General features: G+C 40.9%; 1 protein-coding gene across 3 annotated transcripts in view; it reads right to left on the minus strand.

The window, feature by feature from the left end:
* Positions 1-23,347, minus strand: part of thada (THADA armadillo repeat containing) — an 81,276-nt gene that overhangs the window by 44,894 nt on the left and 13,035 nt on the right. For all 3 annotated transcript variants that reach the window (XM_060872120.1, XM_060872118.1, XM_060872119.1), the window contains exons 19-26: positions 22,868-23,004; positions 22,194-22,325; positions 21,790-21,941; positions 13,312-13,421; positions 7,767-7,899; positions 5,555-5,677; positions 5,310-5,432; positions 4,024-4,115 (exon numbers count right to left, since the gene is read on the minus strand). In XM_060872120.1, the coding sequence (XP_060728103.1) occupies positions 4,024-4,115; positions 5,310-5,432; positions 5,555-5,677; positions 7,767-7,899; positions 13,312-13,421; positions 21,790-21,941; positions 22,194-22,325; positions 22,868-23,004 (1,002 nt within the window). The remainder of the gene's footprint in view (positions 1-4,023; positions 4,116-5,309; positions 5,433-5,554; positions 5,678-7,766; positions 7,900-13,311; positions 13,422-21,789; positions 21,942-22,193; positions 22,326-22,867; positions 23,005-23,347) is intronic.

Raw genomic sequence — 23,347 nt, forward strand, 5'->3', positions numbered from 1 at the left:
TTAGAGACCGGGGGGTCGGGGGGCCAAGGCCTTAACGCAATGCATGACTGTCTGATACGTGCGCAAACTTCCTGCTTTTAACCAAACATGCTTTGAGGAACGAGAAGATTTTTTTTTTTTTTTTTTTTTAAATGCTGTGCTTCTGTACTGGAGTCAGTTTCCAGTTTCACAACAGGGCCAGTTTTAGCACTCGCCTCAACTTTAAGATGGAATTCTACACACATGTTCTATCTTCAGCTGTAAAAAATCTTCTTGAAAGGAAGTTGCACATATGCGTGCACATACACACACACACAGTCATGGTAACAAGGCATGTTAACTCTTAACTTCCACAATCATGGCAAACAGACTCAAAACGCACACGTAGACAGCCGCTAGTTAGGCCTGACATGACGCAATGTGTGTCTGCACAAAACTAAGAATAATTCCACTTATGTTTTTTGGACATTGTGAAGAGTTTGACCTTCAGAGTTGTCATTTGTGAAAAACCCCTTGACGCGCCAAGGCTGACCGAAACTCGCTGCTAACACGAGAGGTTTTAAACGGTAACCTTTGCTCACAGGACTTCTTTGCACACATCTCACCTCACGCAGCCACGCAAACAAGACCCAACCTGCTCGCTCTCGAACGCAAGCTGAGGATGTTGTAAGTTTTCGCACTTCACACCCTTTGCCTGTTGTGTTTACACGTCTCCCACGCACCCCTTTCCATGTGTGTGAATAGAAAATGTGTGACAAAAATGCTCCTGGTTATACTAAAGACTGCGCACACAAGCACAAGGGAAAATTTGCTTATGTGGTGAATTTGTTTATGGAAGAAACTGTACAATAGTAATGTGCATACAAGACTGCACAGGCTGTCTGTAAACAAACACACTGCCCTAAGCTCATGTACAGCAGCTACTGATCAGAAATAGGAAGGAAAAAAAATATAAACAAAATGTATAAACAAATGTTTCAACATGTTTTGCATGGCTCATTAGCCCTAAACAGAGGCACTTTATACAAGTTAACCTGTCACTCAGGTTACTTGAGGATTTGTCTGTTCAAAATGAGTTTAAAATGAAAAATAAAGTAAATAAAATAAATAAATAAATAAAAAATAAATAAAAAAAAAAACCTTTTCACTTGTGGTTTGGCATTTGATGGCCGATGTGCAGAGAGCAGGCTTTCTCTGCAGTGTTACTGTCACTTTTAAAATGATGCCGGTGATAATGCACATCTTCACATCAGCCACAGTGTGGTTTCGCAACAGTTCGGGATGTGAATGTGATCTATTTCAACGTGAAGCAATTTTGTTTATCTCTAGTATGAGACTGTTTATTTTAGACTACACAACTGGTTCATGTGTGAAGAAAAAGGTTCATGCTACAGCTGTTGAGGTTGTTAAATCCAAGAAAAAAAAGAAGCAGCCTGTATTTTCACATATACAGCACTGTGAAATTCTTTTTTTGCATATCTCAGCTTGTTAGGAAGTTGGGGTCAGAGCACAGGAAAATCCCCAAAGCAGAGAGGGTTAAGGTTGAGCCTCGCTCAAGGGCCCAATAGTGGCGGCTTGTTGGTACTGGGGCTTAAATCCCATACTCTCCGAGTCAGTAACCGAGTGTGCAATCAGTTTAAAATGCACAAAGCTGTACGAAAGCAGTGGCTTTTCTTTATCTTTTCTGAAACACTGGAGACTCTCTTGCTTTTGACATGGAAGATCATGATCGTGAAAAGTGCCTTGGTGATATGAGGATTTTCTTTTGTCTATGACTATATGACTAAACATTTTGTCTATGTTTTTTGTAATGACACGTATCATTTTCACTAATGTTAAACAGTGCTAATGAAAGAAAACCTGAGTGTCCTGGAGAAAAGCTTCTTTATGCACAATTGATTTTTGCACATGAATTGAGGCATTTTACACACACACACACACACACACACACACACACACACACAAATAATAAACAAATGCCACCAAAGCTCTGTTTCCTGTTAGTGGTATAGGAGAGCCTCTCAGCAGTGTCCTTATCACAAGATCAGAAAGTTTGGGTGCATGTATGTGTGCGTGTGTGTGCACGGTCAGAGAGTCCAATAATGTATTTCATTGCCACTGGGGCAAAACTGTCCAAGGAATATTGTCTCTTGGGGACACTTGGTTCCTGCCGAGATATAGAAACATGCACACATGCACATGACGATGACATAAATGAAACTCAAGGAAGGAGGAACAAAAAAAACATAGCTAAACAAACCACAAATGAGTCAAAGCTGGTTTGTGTATAATAGGATCAGGATGCAAATCAGGCTAAAGGAGAAAAACGTTGTGTTGTGTGAGCAGGCGAAACCAGTAAAGCAGCTCAGGGATTGACTGTGGGATCACCAGAGATCGAATCCAGCCTCTCTGTACCCTACTGTCATCTGGAATGGAGCTGACGTTTAGCAGTTAGTTTTAGCAGCTATGCAGTGTCATGGGCGTCTGTTTTGGTTTTGGCTTTAACGAGAGTCATCGCAATAAAACGTGATGCTTTTCCGACTGACACGCAACTCGTACACCAAATCGTATGAGGTCCATGGACTTGTACCGATGCCGGGATCAGGTTTCAGAGCAGCAGGGTGTTAGTGTGCGCATGTAGGATGCACCTTGTTAACATTCCCTCTGGTGCACAGAGCGATAAAGATGCCTTTGGGAAAGACAAATGGTCCGAGCTGACGTACATCTGCGAATTTGATTCCTCTCTCTCTCTCTCTCCCATTCCTCGTTATTTCTTTTAAAAGTCGTTATCAAACACATCCCTGAGATCTGCCAGGGAGTGCAAATTGGAAGAGGAATGTGGTAGGGAGGGGGAAATGTGTGAGAGATCCAACATGACCGTGTAATATATACAGTCAGAGATAAAGGCAACAGAGAGGTTGAGGGTACATAAGATTGTTTGAGGAGCTGGATCCGTGCCTCACACCACAGGCCAGAGTATATTAAAGATCGAGGAAAACAGAGTGGATAGAACTGCGGTGCCCCCTGTTGGTGGACTTAAAGGCTACATTTACATTACCGATGTGACGTGACGGACATGATCTGCCTTTCTACCTTAACGCGACACAGATCTGAGGACGTTGTGGACACTAAAATCAAATCTGTTATACACAGTTGAAAGCTTTTCTGCAGTAGGATGAAGATTTTCCTTCACTGGAACCAAGAGGCACCAAATGGGTTTCAGCATGACAGTGCTCCTGTGCACAAAGCAAGCTCCATGAAGACACGGATTGCCGAGCCCTGACCTCGACCCCGTCATGAACATCTCTGGGAGGAACTGGAATGCTGACCTCACCCCTGGGCTTCTTAGCGGACTTCACTGTCTAACGCTCTTGGAATGAATGAGCTTATATTCCTGCAGCTATATTCCAAAATCTAGTGCAAAGCCTACTAGGAAGAGACATGTCTGTTAAACATGCATACAAATATAGGTGTAAATATCATGTGTCAATAAACATTTGGTCATACAATAAAGCAGTGTCATATTCATCCAGCAGAATACACACTAAACAGAGCAGCAGAACAATGAGGGAAGTAACAGCAGTGACGATATTCACTGGATTTATGGGAAAATGGATCATTTACTTGATGTCTGGGTAAACCTGGAAGGAATCTACCAAAACTAACTAATGGCAAGTGTGTCTAACGTGTACCAAATCTAGAAATATATGATCCCATTTGACGTTGTTTTTAAAATAAAAAATAAAAAAAATAGAAATACTCTGGGAATCTCGTCCATTTCCAAAATACTTTTGATGTCTGTGTGTGCATACAGGACATTTCAACGGACTGGTGCATTAACATTAAAAAGAGATATGAGGCACATAGAGGAGCATGAACCGTCAAGATGGACAGATCAGACCTAAGGAAAAATGTGCAGTGAAAGGAGAGGTGCGGTGAAGGAACTATACGCTGAAGTGAAGGAAAGGTGCAGTTATGGAGTCTTAAAAGTAGTCAGCAGTATGCGGACAAAGCTGTAGAGGCCAAACTGCACAAATGTCATACTTATTCTTTTTGGAGTGTTCATCCTTCCCTCTTTTCACGCCGAATATCCGAGTGATCAGAGTACTGAAGAGGAGAGTGGAGGAGTTCCTCACCTGTAGAAGAGAAATGACAGTTATCAGATTTAGATATTGCTTTGGCCAGTTTATTCTACTTCACCAAGCTCCGGAAAAAGCTTACATCATTTAGTGTAGTCATGCCAACAGAGTGCTTAACAGTTAAAGAGAAAGAGAACGTGATATGGAGAGGGAGGGGCCCGTGGAAGAGGTGAAACAGAGGTGACCTAGATAAGCTTTCCCCTGTCCTCACCGCTTTAACTAGAAATCACTCTGCCGTGCAATCCGTGACAGAACCCACGGCTCTGATGGTTTACATATCTATAGTCTATAGCCCAAGAAGCAGTCAAAAACACAAACAGGCCATTTTCTTCCACAAAGCCCTCATGGTGCAGTCATAAGAACTGCTCCACATCAGAAGCGAAGCCCTGAATCCCGCCTGACATCACTAGCGTCATGATCTAGCAAGAAAAGCCGCATTATATGCCGAACCCGCCAGAGTTTCTCACAGATCTGGGTCACGATACAGTGTGGGACCGTCTGGGACAGTATTCTTTTGTAGTCTGATCACATCTACAGTAAATGATGCAAGGAAAACTGCTGGGAGGCTATTTTAGAAAATACACAGACAAAAAAAGTGAAACAATTATGGATCAGGATTTCCACACTGCAGAAAAATAAATCTTCAAAGCTTTTTCAACTGAATTTATGCCTTACAATCCAAGAAAAGAGAGAAAGAGAGAAAGAGAGAGAGAAAAGAATGAGAGACACAAAAGGAGAGAGAATGACTGACAGAAAAAGAGACGGAGACTGAATTAGGTGCACTGCACAGCTGTGTGTGTGTATGCTGACGTGTGTGTGTGTGTGAGACTGAGCTTGTGTCCCATGGTGCACTTAATGATTAACTTAAATGATCAGAGCCTGGAAATCAGTTACAATTTAACTTGCTGTGACTGTACAAGTGTACGTGAGAAAAAGCATGAAGAAACAATGTGTGTGTGTGTGTGTTCACGCGTGTGTGTATGCTGGTGGGCAGTTACCAGACTAAAATGACTTCAGCTTTCAACTTTATGCAATAAAGTGTGTGTGTGAACTCAGACATTTAATAATAAAAAAAAAAGTTTGTAATGAAATATCGGCTTAATAATCTAAAAAATAAATAAACAAATAAAAAAACCACACACAAAAAATAGGGACAATGATTTAAAAAAAAAAAAAAAAAAAACAACTTACAGCCCAGACAGGGGAGGTGAAACCGAGCACTGCGGCCTGCAGGCCCTCTGCCACAAAGGGCACAATGTTTTCTCCCAAACGTGTGTCCCGATATAGAGCCCTTAAAATATTCAAAGCATGGACCTGGTGACATGTAGACAAATTGTCAGTTTAGAAAGCACAGTCAGTTCATTTTCTGGGTTTTGTGTCATTTTTTTTGTATTTTTTTGTATTCGTGAGTAAAGTGGAGTGTGGATGGGTGTAACCTGTGGGACAGTGCTGCGGTCAGTAGCGCCATCGTGACTCGGCATGGCTAGCGCCGTCAGCTCTCTCATGGTCATCTTCAGCAGGCTACAGCTGGATGACTTCGGCTCGGAGGACAGCAATGCCTGTGTTTGCACGCACACAACCAAAAAAAATGTTTGTACAAGGATTACAAAAAGATTAGTACAAGAACTTACAGGAATGGTATAAAATATTCGTGGTTACTGTGAACGACTAGAGAAGAGACAGGTTACTCATACTGCTTTTATGGGAGTCATGAAGTAAGGATGACTGGATGCAAAAACTACTCAGCTCTTGTTCTCTCTCCCTCTCATTATAATGTGCTCATTAAAAGCCCCTATTATCCCCACACCCCGGGGTGCTTTCAGCTCATTAGGGTAGGGAGGGAATCTCAGAGTGATGTGATCAAAACTCAAGTTTTATGACTACTTCGCGCTTGTCATGGAACTCAAATTTCCTTAACAGTCTCTTAGGAGAAAAGAAGGAAAGGAGGAATGGAGTAAGCATGACCAAGCTTCGAGCTGTGAGACTTGACAGGGGAAAAAGGAGCCACAGGGTGTGACCCCATCCACGTCAGACTGCCTTTTCCGGAACATGCCGCAGGAACGCACGCACTCCAGCCAGGGTATTGAATTTATCCGCCCTCTCCCTTCCTTTCGCTTTCCTGCATTGTAAATCTCACTCCATCTCCAGAGCGTGCTTCCAACAGCTTATTCGTTTTGCTTCATTTCAATAGCCAAATATTCAGCTCGTCAAAGGGCCATCCACTGGAGAGGAACTCAGAGAATGACTGATAACTAGATTATTACATAGACAAAAGTTTATGCAATTCTATGTAGAGAAGCGTTCTCCATATTGCATAAGTCTCACTCTCTTTTACACACAAAAGGGATTTTCACATTCGATATATTTAACCCTGGATCATTGTAAAGCCAGAGTTAAAGGAATCCTGAGTCCTGGAATCTCTTGCTACAGTTTTCACATTGCTCATAATTTATTCAGGGTAACCAATTAATCCTGCACATTATATTCATTATCTGACGTTTCACGATGCACACTCATACAGCCTGGATTAACCTTTTCTTTTGCACCTTTGCATAATGACTTGATAAATAAAGCGGTTGATGAACGGTTTAAATAACGGCTTTGTTTTTTTTTGCACTTTCGCATCTCTGAATTCGAATGTACCGGTGTCCCAAATGACATATAAAGCTAAAAATTTCAGTCAGTTCCTTAAATTCTCAGTCATTTCTGACTGGGCCATCTAGATTATCCTGAACAGGGTCTAATTCAAAAAATAAATTCTGTACCAAAAAAAGTGCTTTCCATCAAATTCAATTTATTTTTATAGCGCTTTTAACATTTACATTTACAGCATTTGGCAGACGCCCTTATCCAGAGCGACGTACAGAAGTGCTTAAGTCTCCATCATTGGATACATTAACTCTGAAGTTACAGTACATACTTAAGATACCAACAATTCCCATTGTCTCAAAACAGCTTTACCGAAGTATGGAAACAGAAGAGAGAGAGAAAAAAAGGATTTATAAAATAAATAAATAAATAAATAAATAAATAAATAAATAATAATAAAAAGAAATAAGGATAAAAATAAATAGATTAAGACATACAATTAAAAGTTAAAAATTAATTTAAAGAATATTCATTTTAAATGCTACATATCTATCCCTATCCCCAATGAGCAAGCCTGAGGTGACGGTGGCAAGAAAAACCTCAGAGATGAAGAAACCTTGATAGGAACCAGACTCAGAAGGAAACCCATCCTCATTTGGGTGACACTGGACAGGAAATAAATGTACAACAGTTTATAATAGTGCAACCAAGAGCTCCTGGAGAACTAATGGGTCAACGCAAACTGAGTTCAGCACAGACCTGATTGGTCCATCACCATTTGGGACCCCCCACCCTCCTCAAAAACTACTATTTAAACAACACACTAGGTTACATTGACTGTATGAGGCATGCATTTTATTATTCAGTTTCTAATTGGGTGTCTGTTGCAACCGGCCTTAACATTCTAACAGCATCCTTTCACACTGTACATTTCTTGCACCAGGGCTTCATAACCCGCCTTCTAGATGACAAGCGTGTAACGTTTCTTTACCCCAGATTCTGAGGGATAACCTGGGGTTAAGTCAATGTGTAAAGCACTGAGCTAAGAGCAGGAGTTACCTGGATGTAAAAAGGAATTCCAGCACTGCGGCGAGTGGCACACAATTTAGAAGAAGGGTCGCTGCCCTTCACCTCCATGAGTACCTCCTTTAGCCACTTGCCTGGAAGCTGCTGTAAAGTGGTGCTTCCACTCCTAAAACAGAAAAAAACAGAAAATTAGATTTAGTTATGTTCATTATTTGGTAGACGCCTTCATCCAGGGTGAAGTCTGAGCTGGACGCTGAAGGATGCATTCTGTTTTATGCAGGAGTGTATTTTTAGTTACTGTGCTACTATGTCTACTATTATTTTTTGGCATTTCCTGGCAACTGCATTGCTCTCAACTGTGGCAGGATCCACTAAAAATGATTGTTTTTGGTTATTTCTCAATGGGGGAGTTTTTTGTTCCATTATTAAAATTTTGAAAAATCAAAACATTTAAAAAAAAAAAAAAAAAAAAATGAATGCATCAATATTGATTCACTGGGTCCCACAATAGATTTGTAAGAAAACCAAGTACAAAAACCAAGTAAGTACAAGTTGGTAATACAGCAATATATATATATATATATATATATTTTTTTTTTTTTTTTAATAAATGCTAGTTTAAGAAGTTCAGGAAGCGGTAGGTCTTTCCACTTTGTTTTGGCTTAAACTTTTTTGAATGAAATTCTGTGATTTTAAGACATTTTCGATCTTAAACCTTCTCGATTTGGTGTAAGGTTTGAGACACTTGCAAAGTGAAAAGTTAAAAATCCTCCATGTAAAATGTTTCATGTTCCCACTGCATATACTTAGGTTTGTGTATGTGGCCTGCCTCTGCAATTCAGACCACAGGTTTTCAACAGGGTTCAAACCCCAAGACTGAGATGACCATCATCGCTTCTGCGTCCTGCAGAACAGTTCTGTGTGGATTTGGATGCATGTTTGGGGCCAAAATCTTGCTGAACCGTATACAGGAGGAAATATCACAATACCATATATCATATGTTCAATACGATAAAATTTCCCAAATCCCCACTGAGATCCAGCCATCAAAACAGAACTAAAACCTACACCAAAGAATTTTTCAATTTCAATTTTTCAGCCATACAGTTGACCTAAAGAGACAGAGAGGCAGAAAGACAACTAAAATCAAAAGGCAGGCAGTTAACTATAACAGACAGACAGATAGACATAAATACAGACAAACAGTGAACCAGAATAGACAGACAGACAGAGAGATGAACAGTTAAATTAAAAAAAGAGACAGACAGACAATTAACTAAAATAAACAGACAGAGTGTTATACATAAAGACAGACATACAGACACTTAGCTAAAATTGACAAACAGTTAACTAAAATAGGCAGACAGGCAGACAGACGGACAAAGTCAGCAGAATTGTATGCTTTGGCGTTGTTTTAGTATAGAATGTGTTCCAGAGGACATGCCACCAGACCCCCCAGAACTTCTTGGAGTTCATGTGCCCCAGTAGTGATCAAACTCTAGAACCTCTCCTGGTGAACGCAGTGCAGTGTTTCTCAGACATTACTCTGTGATCCAAACACTGAAACCACCTTCAAAGGTGGCACAAGACACCGCTGACCACATGCCATACAGCGTGTGAACGCAAATCTGCTTCAATGCATCCTGCCCAACCATCATCACCACCACCATCACCTTAATCGGAAAATACACAAACGTTGGTAGAGTTCTCCACCGCTGGGCTAGAGTCTGGAACATCTTTTCCATTTGGGCCCACGACTCGGACACGGTCTACACGAGCCAGCCGAGGTCATCTGTACAGAATATAATATGCAATATGTAGTGATTTTAAGTTTTGTTAATGCAGTGACAAAATGCAGAAGCTAGAACTTCCACTGAGATTAAAACTGAACTGAAAGCAGAACACACACTGCTACCCATAGCTTCAAGCTTAATATTTCAGCTCATTTCTTTTTCTCTACATTATGTCAAAAACCCAAACGTGCGTGCCACGACCAAGACGAGGGAAAGTTTAATTGCAGTGGAAGGACGACACGTTAACGAAGCTTTTTTCCCTTCTTCTAGTGGTTAACCGAATATCCGTTCATTAAGTGTAAGGATATATTCGAATATTAAAATTAGTATGGACAAGCTTAATGTGAAAAAACAACACGTAACAATGATGTCATACAACTGAGAAAAAAAAAATCTCTCTTCAAACCAAGTCCTAAAGACACGGAGTACACTGCTGGTCCTAGTTTAAAGCCGGGTTTACAGCTCCCTTATTACTTTTAAGACAAAAAAATTTATTATGCCGTATCCCATAAAGCCTTCTAAACATTTTACTGGAATTCTGCCTCTTCTAGATTCTAACCGTCATGACAAAAACAAACAGATCTCATCCGTGTCTTAACCATTTTAACATCTCCATTCTGTTGCTGTTACACAAAGACGAACTCGTGAGCCGTGACTATCTGTAAACATTTTACAGTTCGACATGGCAACCTGCCATACAGGGATGATTGTCACGACCCTCTAGCGTCTGTTGCTTTTATCCTTCACAGTGTCCAAAAGACACGCAAAAAGGATCACAGGGATACTGTTATGCAAACCACATCATCTGTTCAACATAACCCTGGCCTAAGAGCTTAATCCAGTAAACTATTCACCAGCAACTTACACACAGATTTTATTAACATAAATAAAGAGGGAGGAAAAAAATAATTATTGATTCAGGGAGCAAAAAAAAAGTCCTGAGTCACCCTGACAACCATGTAAATAGTATTTCACATTCAGTGTGATGTAAGATGTGTCGGATCAGAAGGATGGCCGGAAATGTCATTACTCATGATTACTCATGCATCGGTGTGGCATTTCAGACATGTTAAACATCATCGTTAAGGTGAAAGAAATTCGACTATGTGTTTGAGAGGAGGCAATGGCAAGAGACCGAGAGCATGAGAGAAGCTATGAATGGAGTTTTTTGACTGAACTGGCATTTACTACTCCATTTTCTGTACTTTTCTGGGGAAGACGTGGCCTAATGCTTAGAGAGTTTGACTCCTAACCCTAAGGTTGCGGGTTCGAGTCTCGGGCCGGCAATGCCACGACTGAGATGCCTTTGAGCAAGGCACCGAACCCTGAACTGCTCCCCGGGCGCCGCCGCATAAAATGGCTGCCCACTGCTCCGGGTGTGTGTTCACTGTGTGTGTGTGCACTTTGGATGGGTTAAACGCAGAGAACGAATTCTGAGTATGGGTCACCATACTTAGCTGTATGTCACTGCACTTCACTACTGTTTATCTTAAAAAGAAAAACATTTTCCAGTTCATTTCTAAAGTTGGAGCTCAAATACACAAAGATTTCTAGTAATTAGCATTGGGAGATAAAAAAATGATTTTAGCTTGAATTTGCATACTAAGTAGATTTAACTGTTCCTAGTATGTACAAAGCACATGTACTATAAGATGAGAGTCAGATCGAACCCCTTCCTTACAGAAAGAGTTTTCAGATACCACAGAACGAGTAGTTACGCCATGGCACTGATGATCTGTGGGCTCTGCTGCATGATGAGCCATGTACGCTGACAGCTATCTGGATGATAGTAGCTTAAAGACGAGCTTCTGCCTCTGGTACTAACTAACTGTGACAGTCACGTTGATGAGCAAAATAAAATCATTTTATTCTTCTAGAAACATTTGTAACACCGAGCAAGCAATCACGAGTAGTAAATACTACTGAATGTTAGTCTAAAGAGCAAGACACATGAACGTGAAGGAACGAGGTTGGCTGAAGAGTTGAACCTTCTACAATCGACTTTTAAGTAATAAGAGGTTTAGAATAAAAGAGAAAGTGTGCTGGACATTTAAGGCTGTTCAAGAGCAAAAAATAAGGTCATAATACACCCAAATCTAGATCTTGATATAAAATCTAAATATTTAGATTCCTGTATTTGTTCATACAGTATTATAATATTAAATATCTTCCTCTTGGAAACAATGAAACACACACACATGCTCAGGCGCTTGCACTGAGTGTAAGGCCTACTGCAGGAGCAGAGACAGCACTGAGGAATTCAGGACTCCTGTTATAAAAAGTGCTGCTATTATACTAAGAGCACTGGACCAAGCAGTCCAGATCAAACATTCCAGCCACTACGCACTAACCACACCACAGAGAGAGAACACACACACACACCCCCATCAGTGGTGGCTCGAGCAGTTAAGGCTTTGGGTTGTTGATCGGAGAATTAATTCGAACCCCAGCACTGCTAAGCTACCACTGTTGGGCCCCTGAGCTAGGCCCTTAACCCTCACTGGTCCAGTGGTGCTGTTTCATGGCTGACTCTGAACTCTGACCCCAACCTCAAAAGCTGGAATATGCGAAGAAAGAATTTCACTGTGGTGTAATAAATATGTGACAAAACTAAAGGCTTCTATTCTATTCTTCAGCACACACAGATACAGAGACATGGATAACAGGCGCACACACACACACAAAGTCGTGGCCTAATGGTTAGAGAGTTTGACTCCTAACCCTAAGGTTGTGGGTTCGAGTCTCGGGTCGGCAATACCGCGACTGAGGTGCCCTTGAGCAAGGCACCGAACCCCCCAACTGCTCCCCGGGCGCCGCAGTATAAATGGCTGCACTTTGGATGGGTTAAATGTAGAGAGCGAATTCTGAGTATGGGTCACCATACTTAGCTATATGTCACGTATGTCACGTCACACACACACTCATTCATACACACAGATACAAGGATACAGACACACACACTACCTCCAAAGAGCAGTCGTTAAAAACTCTGCAATCAACAGTTCAAAAGGCGATACACCAAGATGCTCACTCCACATCTACCGATTTCTGATCTGATCTACAGATATATTTCTCAGATATTGAAAATAATAATAAACTCTCATTTTCTTATGAAAGTCAAAACATTTCATAAGACAATATGGGCTGTAGCCTCGAGCAACACACATATTAAAGGAAGATCTAAAGCGTTTCACTTTACTCTTGCATTGCCTTGGATGGTGTGCAGTAAGGAAACGATCAACTATAACAGGAAATAGCTGCGATGAAACTTGGGAGGGAATCAAGATGTGATCACATATCATGAAATAGTGAATCCAAACTGGAGAAAGAAATACGGGGAAAGAAATGAAAAGGCCAGAAATGACAAAGCTATAATGATACGTAGGAATTCGAGCAGCTGCCCTGGAGTCGCGTTTGTGTCACTTCAGCAGTCTCGAGGAAGTTCATTTCATTTCCTTAACCTGTGCCGCAGAGCTGCATTCCAACAGACATTAAAGTGCAGCTCTCCAGATGTGGACACTTTTTTTTTCTTTATTTAAATTTCATAATCTTTGGGAGAGCTTCAGGTATGTGCGCAGCTGCCAAGGACAACAGTCGGTTTAGAGACAGTAGGGGTGGCGCAAGAGGCCACTGAAATCAGCACAACTTCCTGGAGGTTAATCATTACTGTAAGAGGAGTTTCAGGAGGTTATATAAGTAGAGATCTTGGACTTTAGGGAGTTACCGCTGGTTATCGTTTGACTGTTAGATACTGTGTCTGCCCCGCACGCATCTATCGATCTTACCTGCACAGCATTTCTGTCAGACGGACAAATCCCACGTAGGCCAGCTCGAAAGCTCCTCTGTGCCGTGACTGCAGCAGCTGTTCGCGAAAATACCGTCCTACGCCCTCCACCTGCGACACGTGGTGGAAAAAAAAGAAAAAATATTGTATATCAACGTCTTGGTCATACATTCAAATACGCATCACCTTAAATATTTCTTGGAAGTGTCATAAGATGAACTGAACATACTTGAGCTTCAGGGAAACAGAAACGTCTACTGTAAGTCACAAAGTGGCTTAAAATGGACATTGCCTTCGTTAGGTTAGAAAAGAGTTTGATCCGATGTAGATTTCAGTGAAACTGTTTGTATCTGTGTAAATCACACTTGTGAAACACTTGAAAGAAGAAGTGTGCCATCTCAGGGAATGTAGTGGAGACTGAAGCTGCTCCTGACAGCCAGTGAGCTCGTGGTTAAAGTCTTTGGTTTGCAGTGACTCTGGAATGGCTATTTACATTGTGTTCCAAACAACCGTTAAAAGCGCTTTAGCTCAAACGGGACTTATTTAGTCTGACGCTTCCTGTTTGCCCGTTCTGCTGGGTTTTTTTTTCTCCTTTCTTTTATGCCCCTTCTCTTTCATCCACGTGCGCATAGAAATTTTCCCAATTCTTTCCGCAGCTGGCTAATTACATGCCCAGCAACCTAAATTTTAAAACCTAAAGATTTTCCTGTATCTGCCCACCACAAGACTTAGCGCCCAATCGGTTAATGCCATTGTTTGCTTGTTATTTTTGATTCCATTAACACAGGCCTTAGGGGACTTGGCAGCTCCCTTCAAGTAAGGATTGAAAGGGAGAAAACGCGAAGCGGCATAAAGTGTAGCCACGCCAAAACTTTGGAGCTAGCAGTTGACAATGAAAACATAAATCTTGTCCAACACAAAACAACATACGCACTAAACTTCGCAGGAACCCATCTACACCGAACGTTATAAAGAGAGAAGCAGCAAGTCATCTCAACAATGGGTCAAAAACAGGCCTGGGACAAACATATACATTTGGCAGCACAGAAGTGGCTTGACAGAGATTATTTGTAGATTGAGGTTTGGTCTGAGGTTGACTGGGGTCAGTGAGTCAAAGCCAGACCTTTCAGTTTCAGAGATTCAACCAAGGCCTGTGGCCCCGTGTTCCTGAAACTGAGCATCCATCTTTAGTCACATGAGTTGCATGCTTTGCAAAGCCAAAATTAATGCAAACCAACTGCTTCTAAACAGAGCTTCAACCTTTTCAAAAACACTTAATACCTACAAATCCAAGAGCGCCCTCTGGTTTAGCCAACGTTGGAGCGCCACCAGGAGCTTTGTCAAAACGAGCGTGATGCTTAGCCAGAGCCTCACCGAAGCCACACAGATCCTTCTTAGTAGCTCCAACTGAGGTCATGTTTCAAAAACAAATGGGCAAAGGGAGATGTTCTGCAGCCAAAGAACAGCAGAAGGAAATAAGGTTCATGCAAGGTTCCTACACGGTGGTCTACCCAAAAGGAAACTGGCAGAGTGCTCGGTTTGTCAAAGTCGTGCCACGCACCATCTCTCACAGAACTGGGATAGCAGGGGTGCATCGCGGAATGGTTAATTTACTCTTTCTCTCTCAAAGGCGATGAAAAATGAGGAATTATACACAGTCATGATGTGACTAACTGTTTGCAGTTGTCATGGCGCCTTGGCGGCACGGAAACATCTGCTGCGTTGCTTCAGCGACGGAGGACCATAACAGGACGCAATAGACTGAAGGCACACACACATACACACGACCTCCCGAAGAGGAGCTTCACTGTCATAAACACACACGCATATGCACTTTATTGACCTACGAAAGAAGAGTGGCCTGGCAAAAGACATCAGCGGTACGAGGCAACGGACGGTTCAGCCGTGTGTCACCGCACGCACAAATACACTCAATCCGTTTGGATCGGACCAGCAACATTAGATCACCCATTTACATAACATGTTAAACGCCGTGGAAACCACAGCACTGACATCACCAAATGATCCCACTCCATCTGCTGAAATGATGAGGTAATTCGCCAAGCCTACGTTACTCTACTACAACTCCAATAACACCAATGACAACAATTAATAATTGAATACACAATTAATAATCAATAGTACAACTAAATTATATTATAAAATGAAGCTAAACCGGCAGCAATCAGAAAGATTTCTGATTGGACTAAGTGGCTAATCGGTTTTATAAATTATTTAACTGTGTGTTAATAAATCTGGAAGACAGATGAAAGAAAATTCTTCCTGTTGCCCTTTGTGTAATCAACACATTTATTTTGCCAACTATTAAAGCGTGCCCAAAGTTTTCTGAACCATTGTTGACAAGGCTCAAGTCTTGTCATGCCAACAAATTGGCCACATTTATTGATCTTTAAGTAAACTTAAACCCGTTAAACAAAAACCCGAACAAACTTATTCCGCTAGGTTTCCAAACGATTCCAAAAGACTGACTATTTTCGAACAAGTAAGGAAATGATCGTTCACCTGTAAGGTTCCTGATAAAGCTAGTTTTCATGCAGTGACAATCAGGTTAAAGTCTGAAAATTAGAGTTCACATAATAAAATAAAATTATATCATAATATAAAGTAATAATAATAATAGTAATAATAATAATAGTAATAGTAATAATAATAATAATAAGCTTTCACTGAATCTGTCGGCCGCGGCATTACGCTCCGTTTATACACAGTGATTTTATCTGTTCAAGACTCCAGTCTCTGTACTATGAAGTGCTCAGTAGGTGTTCCTACTACTGGTTGCCATGGTAACAAGGTTTATCAATGGGTGGAGCAACTAGAATATTTGGTGTTGGTGTATAAATTCAGTAGTGTATGTCTGCATCATATCGTATCGCATCTTCATTCTCATTGGTGAAGGAGTTGCTGCACCAAGTCGCTCCGTATTTGCGTAAACTTTTCTCTACGCCGCAACGTTTCTAGACACACCCGCACCTAGTTCGCCAACAGCTTTTGAGACCTACAGTTCTACTGAATGCTGTAAACGCAATAAAAATATATAAATCAGCACTTTAAATGTAACAGTACGTTCTATGTATATCTATGATCTATTAAAGATCAAGTCGAAGTTAAGATCAGTAACATTAGTCTTATCATTATGTGTAAATTAATACACACTCATGAGCACAAATGTTTTTACTGGGTTTGCATTACATTTATTTATTCGCTTAGCATACACCTTTATCCAAAGCAGGAGCCGCCTTTATTTTAGCCACATATACATTATAGTACAGTGAAATTCTTTCTTCGCATATCCTAACTTTGGAGGTTGGAGTCAGACTGGAGGGTCAGCCATGATACCTGGAGCAGGGAGGGTTAAGGTTAAGGGCCTTGCTCAAGGGCCCACCAGTGTTAGTGCTGGGGCTTGAAACCTGATCCTCCAGTCAACAACCCAGAGCCTTAACCACTTGAGCCACCACTGGATGAAGAGACTTAGAAATGAAGAAAATGGAGCTATTTCAAAAATAGCAAATAGTTTGATAGGTGAATCTCAATGAAAATAAACACCACTTCTTTGAATATGCAAAAATTTGCTTTGTATTATATGGAACATGTCAGATGTGTCCAGTGGAGCAGGACATGGAGGATAAAATGTGTAGCACATGGTATAGTTACTGTATCAAGTTGTAGTGCATAACATAACATAAGGGGAAAAAAAACCTGTTTGTAAATGTCAACCAGAAATTGTATTTTTTCTCCACGCTTACCCTAGTTGTAGAAAGTACTTGTCCACCATTCAACTAAGAATAAAAGTAACAGCCCAGACGTGAAATCTGCTTGTCCCGGGTGTCCGTGCTATTGAATTGTCCACCTTATGTAAGCCTATTAAACATGTCATTTGAAATCTGCAAATCAAAACCATTTTGTTTGTATTCACAAAAATATGCCTGAGAACACTGCACTAGAATATATCTGGAAATAGGCTTGTTATAATTCCAGTTATAAACCAGTCACATAAATATGAACAGTCCCAGTGGATTTTTTTGCATGCCAGTGCTTTTACAGGTCTGGCCTGTGCATCAGGAAGAAAACACATGGAAACTCACGCAGAAGAATAAAGGATGACATTCAGCTGAGGAATCAAGTTGACGGGGCTCTTTGAGCTGCCCGAATTGGACAGCAATCTGAATACAGACAGCAGCAGTAAAATAAGTCCAGCAGTCATCTTTGAGTAGAGCTGTATTAAATTAAACCGAAGCAGACCTTCAAGCTAGGAAACTTGGACAAGGAAATGCCAGACGATCCTTTCTCTAGAATTTCAGTGGTTCAGAGATCAATTCAATAATTTGTTCTTTTTTCGAGTAGGCGGTGGAAAGCCTTACAGCTAAGGCCGACTGCTAAGACAGTTAAACCTCAAGTCATATGTTAAGAGGGATTGTGAAAGGTCCAAGAAGGTGCTTCACTAGCATCCAGAACCTCGTGATGTGACATAATTCATAAAACAGCTCACAATAAAGCTGCAGTCAGTGTTTCCATATGACGAAGCAGATTAGACACAAGCATGACCATCACTTACTCTTTGCTTCCCTCAGTATAAAATACAGAACAGCATGTAAACAAACACTCTGTTTAATAACCCAATTATAACTACACAAACACAGAAAACACAAACACACACACAGACAGAGACACACACAGACAGACACACACACAGACAGACACACACACACAGACAGACACACACACAGACAGAGACACACACAGACAGAGACAGAGACACACACACACACAGAGACACACACACAGAGACAGAGACACACACACAGAGACAGAGACACACACAGACAGACAGAGACACACACAGACAGACAGACAGAGACACACACACAGACAGACAGAGACACACACAGACAGACAGAGACACACACAGACAAACAAAGACACACACAGACAGACAGAGACACACACAGACAGACACACACACAGACAGACACACACACACAGACAGACACACACACACAGACAGACACACACACAGACAGAGACACACACACACACAGACAGAGACACACACACACAGACAGAGACAGAGACACACACACAGACAGAGACACACACACAGACAGAGACACACACACACAGACAGAGACACACACACACAGACAGAGACACACACACACAGACAGAGACACACACACACAGACAGAGACACACACACACAGACAGAGACACACACACACAGACAGAGACACACACACAGACAGAGACACACACACAGACAGAGACACACACACAGACAGAGACACACACAGACAGAGACACACACAGACAGAGACACACACAGACAGAGACACACACAGACAGACACACACACACACACACAGACAGAGACATACACACACACACAGACAGAGACACACAGAGACAGAGACACACAGAGACAGAGACAGACACACAGAGACAGAGAGACACACACACACAGACAGAGACACACACACAGACCGACAGGCTGTCTCAAGCGGTTAAAATGGTGGGTCAAGTGGAGGCTGATTGGTTGTTAATCAAGCTGGTTCAAGCTCAGCACAGCCATTCTGCACCTGAGCAAAGCCCTTAAACCTCACCGCTCCAGGAGCACTGCATCATGGCTGTCTCTGCACTCTGATCCCAACCTCCAAAAGGTTCAGATAAGCGAAGAAAGAATTTCACTGAGCTGTAATGTATATGTGACAAAAATAAAGGCTTCTATTCTATTCTGCCAGTGCCACAGGGATCAATGCCTGCACACTGCCACTGTCTCAAGTTTAACAGAGTATGGATTTGTGTATATAGTGGCTGGCTTCTGCCGGAGGGGGGAGAACCATTTGGAAAAAATGCAGTCAGTCATTAAACAGCGGGGCAGGCGCAAATGAAAGCCCTGCACTAACGAGGGCGGATGTTAATTGAAGGCGGGCACAGCATGGGGTCTCAAGGCTTCACACCGCCACAGACGGAAAACACTTCACCCACCAGTGGCTGGTACATGATTCAGCCCCAGGCCTGTATTTATCAAACATCTCAGGGAAAGAGAGCGAGAGTACAGCTTGTGAAGGATTGTTGTATTTTTTTTTGTCTTATTTGAACTGTTCCCCGTGCATACCTAGTCATTACCAAAACCTATTGACAGCAGGTCTTGGTATTATTTAGGCAGGCTAAAATCTAACATGGTCAGATACATAAATGTTTGGACATTGACAAGTCAGTGTTTTTTTAGCCGCTTACCACAGTGTATTGGATTTTAAATAAAATATGAGCTCAAAGTGGAAACTTTCAGCTTTAACTTGAATGGACTGAACAGAAACTTTCACATGCGGGGTTTAGAGACCTAAAGTTATTGGACTATTGGCCTCTCAGCAGTTCCAAGGCTAGATGAGTGTTATTCTATTGTTATTTCACAACTAATGGATAAAAAAGGTAGGAATCGGTTACTGTTAACTCAAATAAAAAGTCCAAAGAGCCAATCACTGCCAGTAAAGCAAGACATGATTAGTATAAAAGAGTAAGAACAACAAATTTACAAGTTGACCAAATCAACTGTCTGAACAATTTTGAAAAAGAAATAATGCTCTGTTGGGCACAGGAACGTTACAGAAAAATACTGAGGTGGATGACAAAGTCTTTCCGTGGTGAACAAAACAACTGACAAGATCAAGAACAACCTTCAAGAAGTAGTAGAAATAAGTAGTATAAAGAATAGAAGGAACTGTTGATAACCTGAAGCAGACCAGCTCATCTTAGCGTGGGCATGTGTGGCTGCATTTATTAATGATATAACTGCTGACAAAAGCAGCAGGATTATTTGTCAAGTGTAACGTATCTGCTCAGATTCAGCCAAATTCTTCAAAACTCACTGTGCAGCTGGACACTGACTCGAAGCCCAGTTCGAAAGCAAGCCGAGAGTTTACGATAAAGAAGTGGAATGTTATTCAATGGTCAAGTCAATCACCTGATATGAATTTCAATGCGGAAGATAAAAAAAATGCTCAGAGAACAAGCAGGAACTAAAAAACCCAGCATTAGGTGATACCCATGGCTTTAAACTTAAGGCATTAATTGACTTGCAAGTATTAAAAATGACAATTTAAAATGTGAAAAAAGTAAAAAAGATGCTGTATATCATTCCTACATCATTCACTTGAACTGGATGCAAATACCTTCAAGTTAGTGCATTTTCAGTATACTCCAATATACTCTGGTAGACAGCTAAAATAACTATGAATCTGTCAATAAGCAAATATTTATAGTCTTCACTGTATCTAATAATTATTAATTAACTATTAGGGTTATGTAATTCCTTATATAACATAGACTTATATTGTTACATAAGTGTCTCATAGCGTTTCCTACAAATACCAAATATGGTAAAAATATAAGCTGAAACCCTTTCATTCAAAGAAAAAAAAACAACAGCACAATAACCTTAAGGTTTTGTATTTTGATTGGATGATGTTTGTTTAGTCTACATTCACTTCGATGGAGTAAATAATCCACCTTGCTCATGCTCAGTAGACCTGTGGCTTTATTTCACATACTCATACCTTCTCAATCCAAAAGATAATTGGTGCATCATTTCAAAAACATTTGAAATAATCTGCATGTATTTGCAACTCATCAGAAGTATATAGGGATAACGTTTATTCTGAATTCACACCCAGAGAGTCATCGTCTGAAACAGAGCATGGTTTTAAATGAAAAATAGGCACTGTGGACACGGAAGCATAGTGCGGTACTGACCCCAAGACCACCTGTAGGAGAGGGTGCAGGAACTGTGCTAAGATTCTCATGAATGTGAACGCAACTTGTACTCAGGTCTGCACTTTTACATGAAATAAAGTAACCTTCACTTGTGTTTTAGCCAATGACGACATGATTAGTTTCCACAACACACGCGCACCATGAGTGAAAGGGGAATTATTATTATGCATCAAAGAAGAGGTGTGATGCTTTTCTGTGCACAATAGCACCAGAATTAAAAAAAAATCAACAACAACAACAACAACATGCTGAGTCGCCTTGTGTTCTCCATATGTTTGTGATATCACAGACGATGCATGGAGTTTAATAAAATTAGGCGAGTCTGAAAACAGACCAATGCTGTCAAGGGTTCTAGGAAAGATCAACACTCCGGTTCGGCGCAAAGCAAACATGTCCAGAGTGAAAACCACATAAAACTCCTTATTGAACAACAGACCATTCCATCACCACAGATGCCATGAATTAAAATGTTATAGTAAGTTCTTTTTAAATTACAATGATGGGAGGGAGTGGGGGTGATGTATGTGCGTGTGTGTGTGAGTGGTGTTTGGCTATTTATAACAGCCCTGCCAAGAATTCAACAAGAACCAAAAGATAAGGTTCTTATAAAAGGGCTTTGTCTAAAATATTGCGTTGTCTCTTATATAATTACATATAATTACCAGATGTGTGTGTGTTTGCTTTTACTGACCTGCTCTTCAGTGATCAGGCCTCGGTATGTGTGTGTATGTAGAGGCATTCTCTGACACAACTCCCCCAACAGCATGGACACCTCTTTCATGCTCCTCCAGCAACACACCAACACCATCTGCGCAGTGACCCGATAAGCCTCGCCTTCGGATCCTATAGAAGACGTTAGGATTTCTGGATTTATTTTTAAAGTACTATTACTAATACTATTTTATATTTTATTCAGACCCAGCCTTGTGAGTAATGACACACTGACCTCTAAAGGACAAAACAAGTATTGCTAGATAACATGTAAAAGTAACATCAGTTTTTGAGCTGAGTTACTGCTCTCAGCTGGCATATTCCCTGTGTCTCGGAATACATCAAATAAACCATATCAGAAACATTGGATTAGGTCTTTTTCACCGTTGCTTGTGGGCTGAGGTGTGTTTAGCTGCTCTTCAGAGGTTGTGTCCAGTTCTCGGGGACTGTCGAAGAAGTTATTGGTGTCTCGAGGTTGGATTTCCTGAAGGATCTTCTGCAGGCCAGATGATGTTTCTTCAGAGAAGAAGGGGGGAAAAAAAAAAAGGCATAGATAAAAACCCACTTCTAGTTATAACTCACTAATAAATCTCTAACTCATTCTTCATGTTAATTGACTTTGATTTTTTAGCTTTAAGATAATATTCATTACTTCATATAGATAGCAAAAAAGCTCCAAGATGCTCATGTTATGTACTTATTATTTGGTTATAACCTTGCATTAGTTTTAAACATGAGGCCAGGCAAGAAGACTAATTTCAAATTTGCCCAGCCATGGTGATTAAAGGAAAAGTCCCTTAATCATGTCATAGATAATCAGGTCTACTTTCAAGCAGCACAACAGCACCGTATGCTGACTGCAGTCTGTTATTTCTACCTTCCATTTCTCTATGATTATGATTCTGTCTGGAAATTCTTCTTCTAAAATAAGTTCTTGTAACTGCACTAATAACTGATACTTTATCACTAGAATAATAAACATACAGCTGACAAGCAGCTGATTCCCTGAGTATATATAAAATTTCATTTATATTTTAACGTGTTTCTGAAATGCAAACCAGTGTCAGTGTCCATTGGGATAAGGCCCTCAGGGGAGGAACTCTGGACGACAGGTGAAACCACATCAGACATCCTGTAGCATAAAGCAATGAGGTCTGACACAAGCCGGTTCCACTCAGCCTGCAGCTGGAGAGATCTATACACACACACACACACACACACACACACACACACACGCACCTTGGAATACAGCCGCGACAACAATTATCAGGGTCCGAGCACTTAAAGTGCTTAAGAAGTTAAGTTGTTAAGGGCAAGGGTAAATGGATATGTATTATTTAGCAAGTGCGTAAGCACTTACATTGAAAATTAAAAAAGACACATGCACTCGATACATCCCATTATGATACGTTAATGTGTTAGATCTAGCACCCTAACACACAACTCAATACGGCAGACACAAAATGTTTGATAGTAAAACTGGTAGCATTTGACTTGGTGTTTCACTGAACCAACAAACACCAGGTAAAAGATTTAAT

Source organism: Tachysurus vachellii, chromosome 6 (assembly GCF_030014155.1).
Source record: "Tachysurus vachellii isolate PV-2020 chromosome 6, HZAU_Pvac_v1, whole genome shotgun sequence".
NCBI classification, from domain to species: Eukaryota; Metazoa; Chordata; class Actinopteri; order Siluriformes; family Bagridae; genus Tachysurus; species Tachysurus vachellii.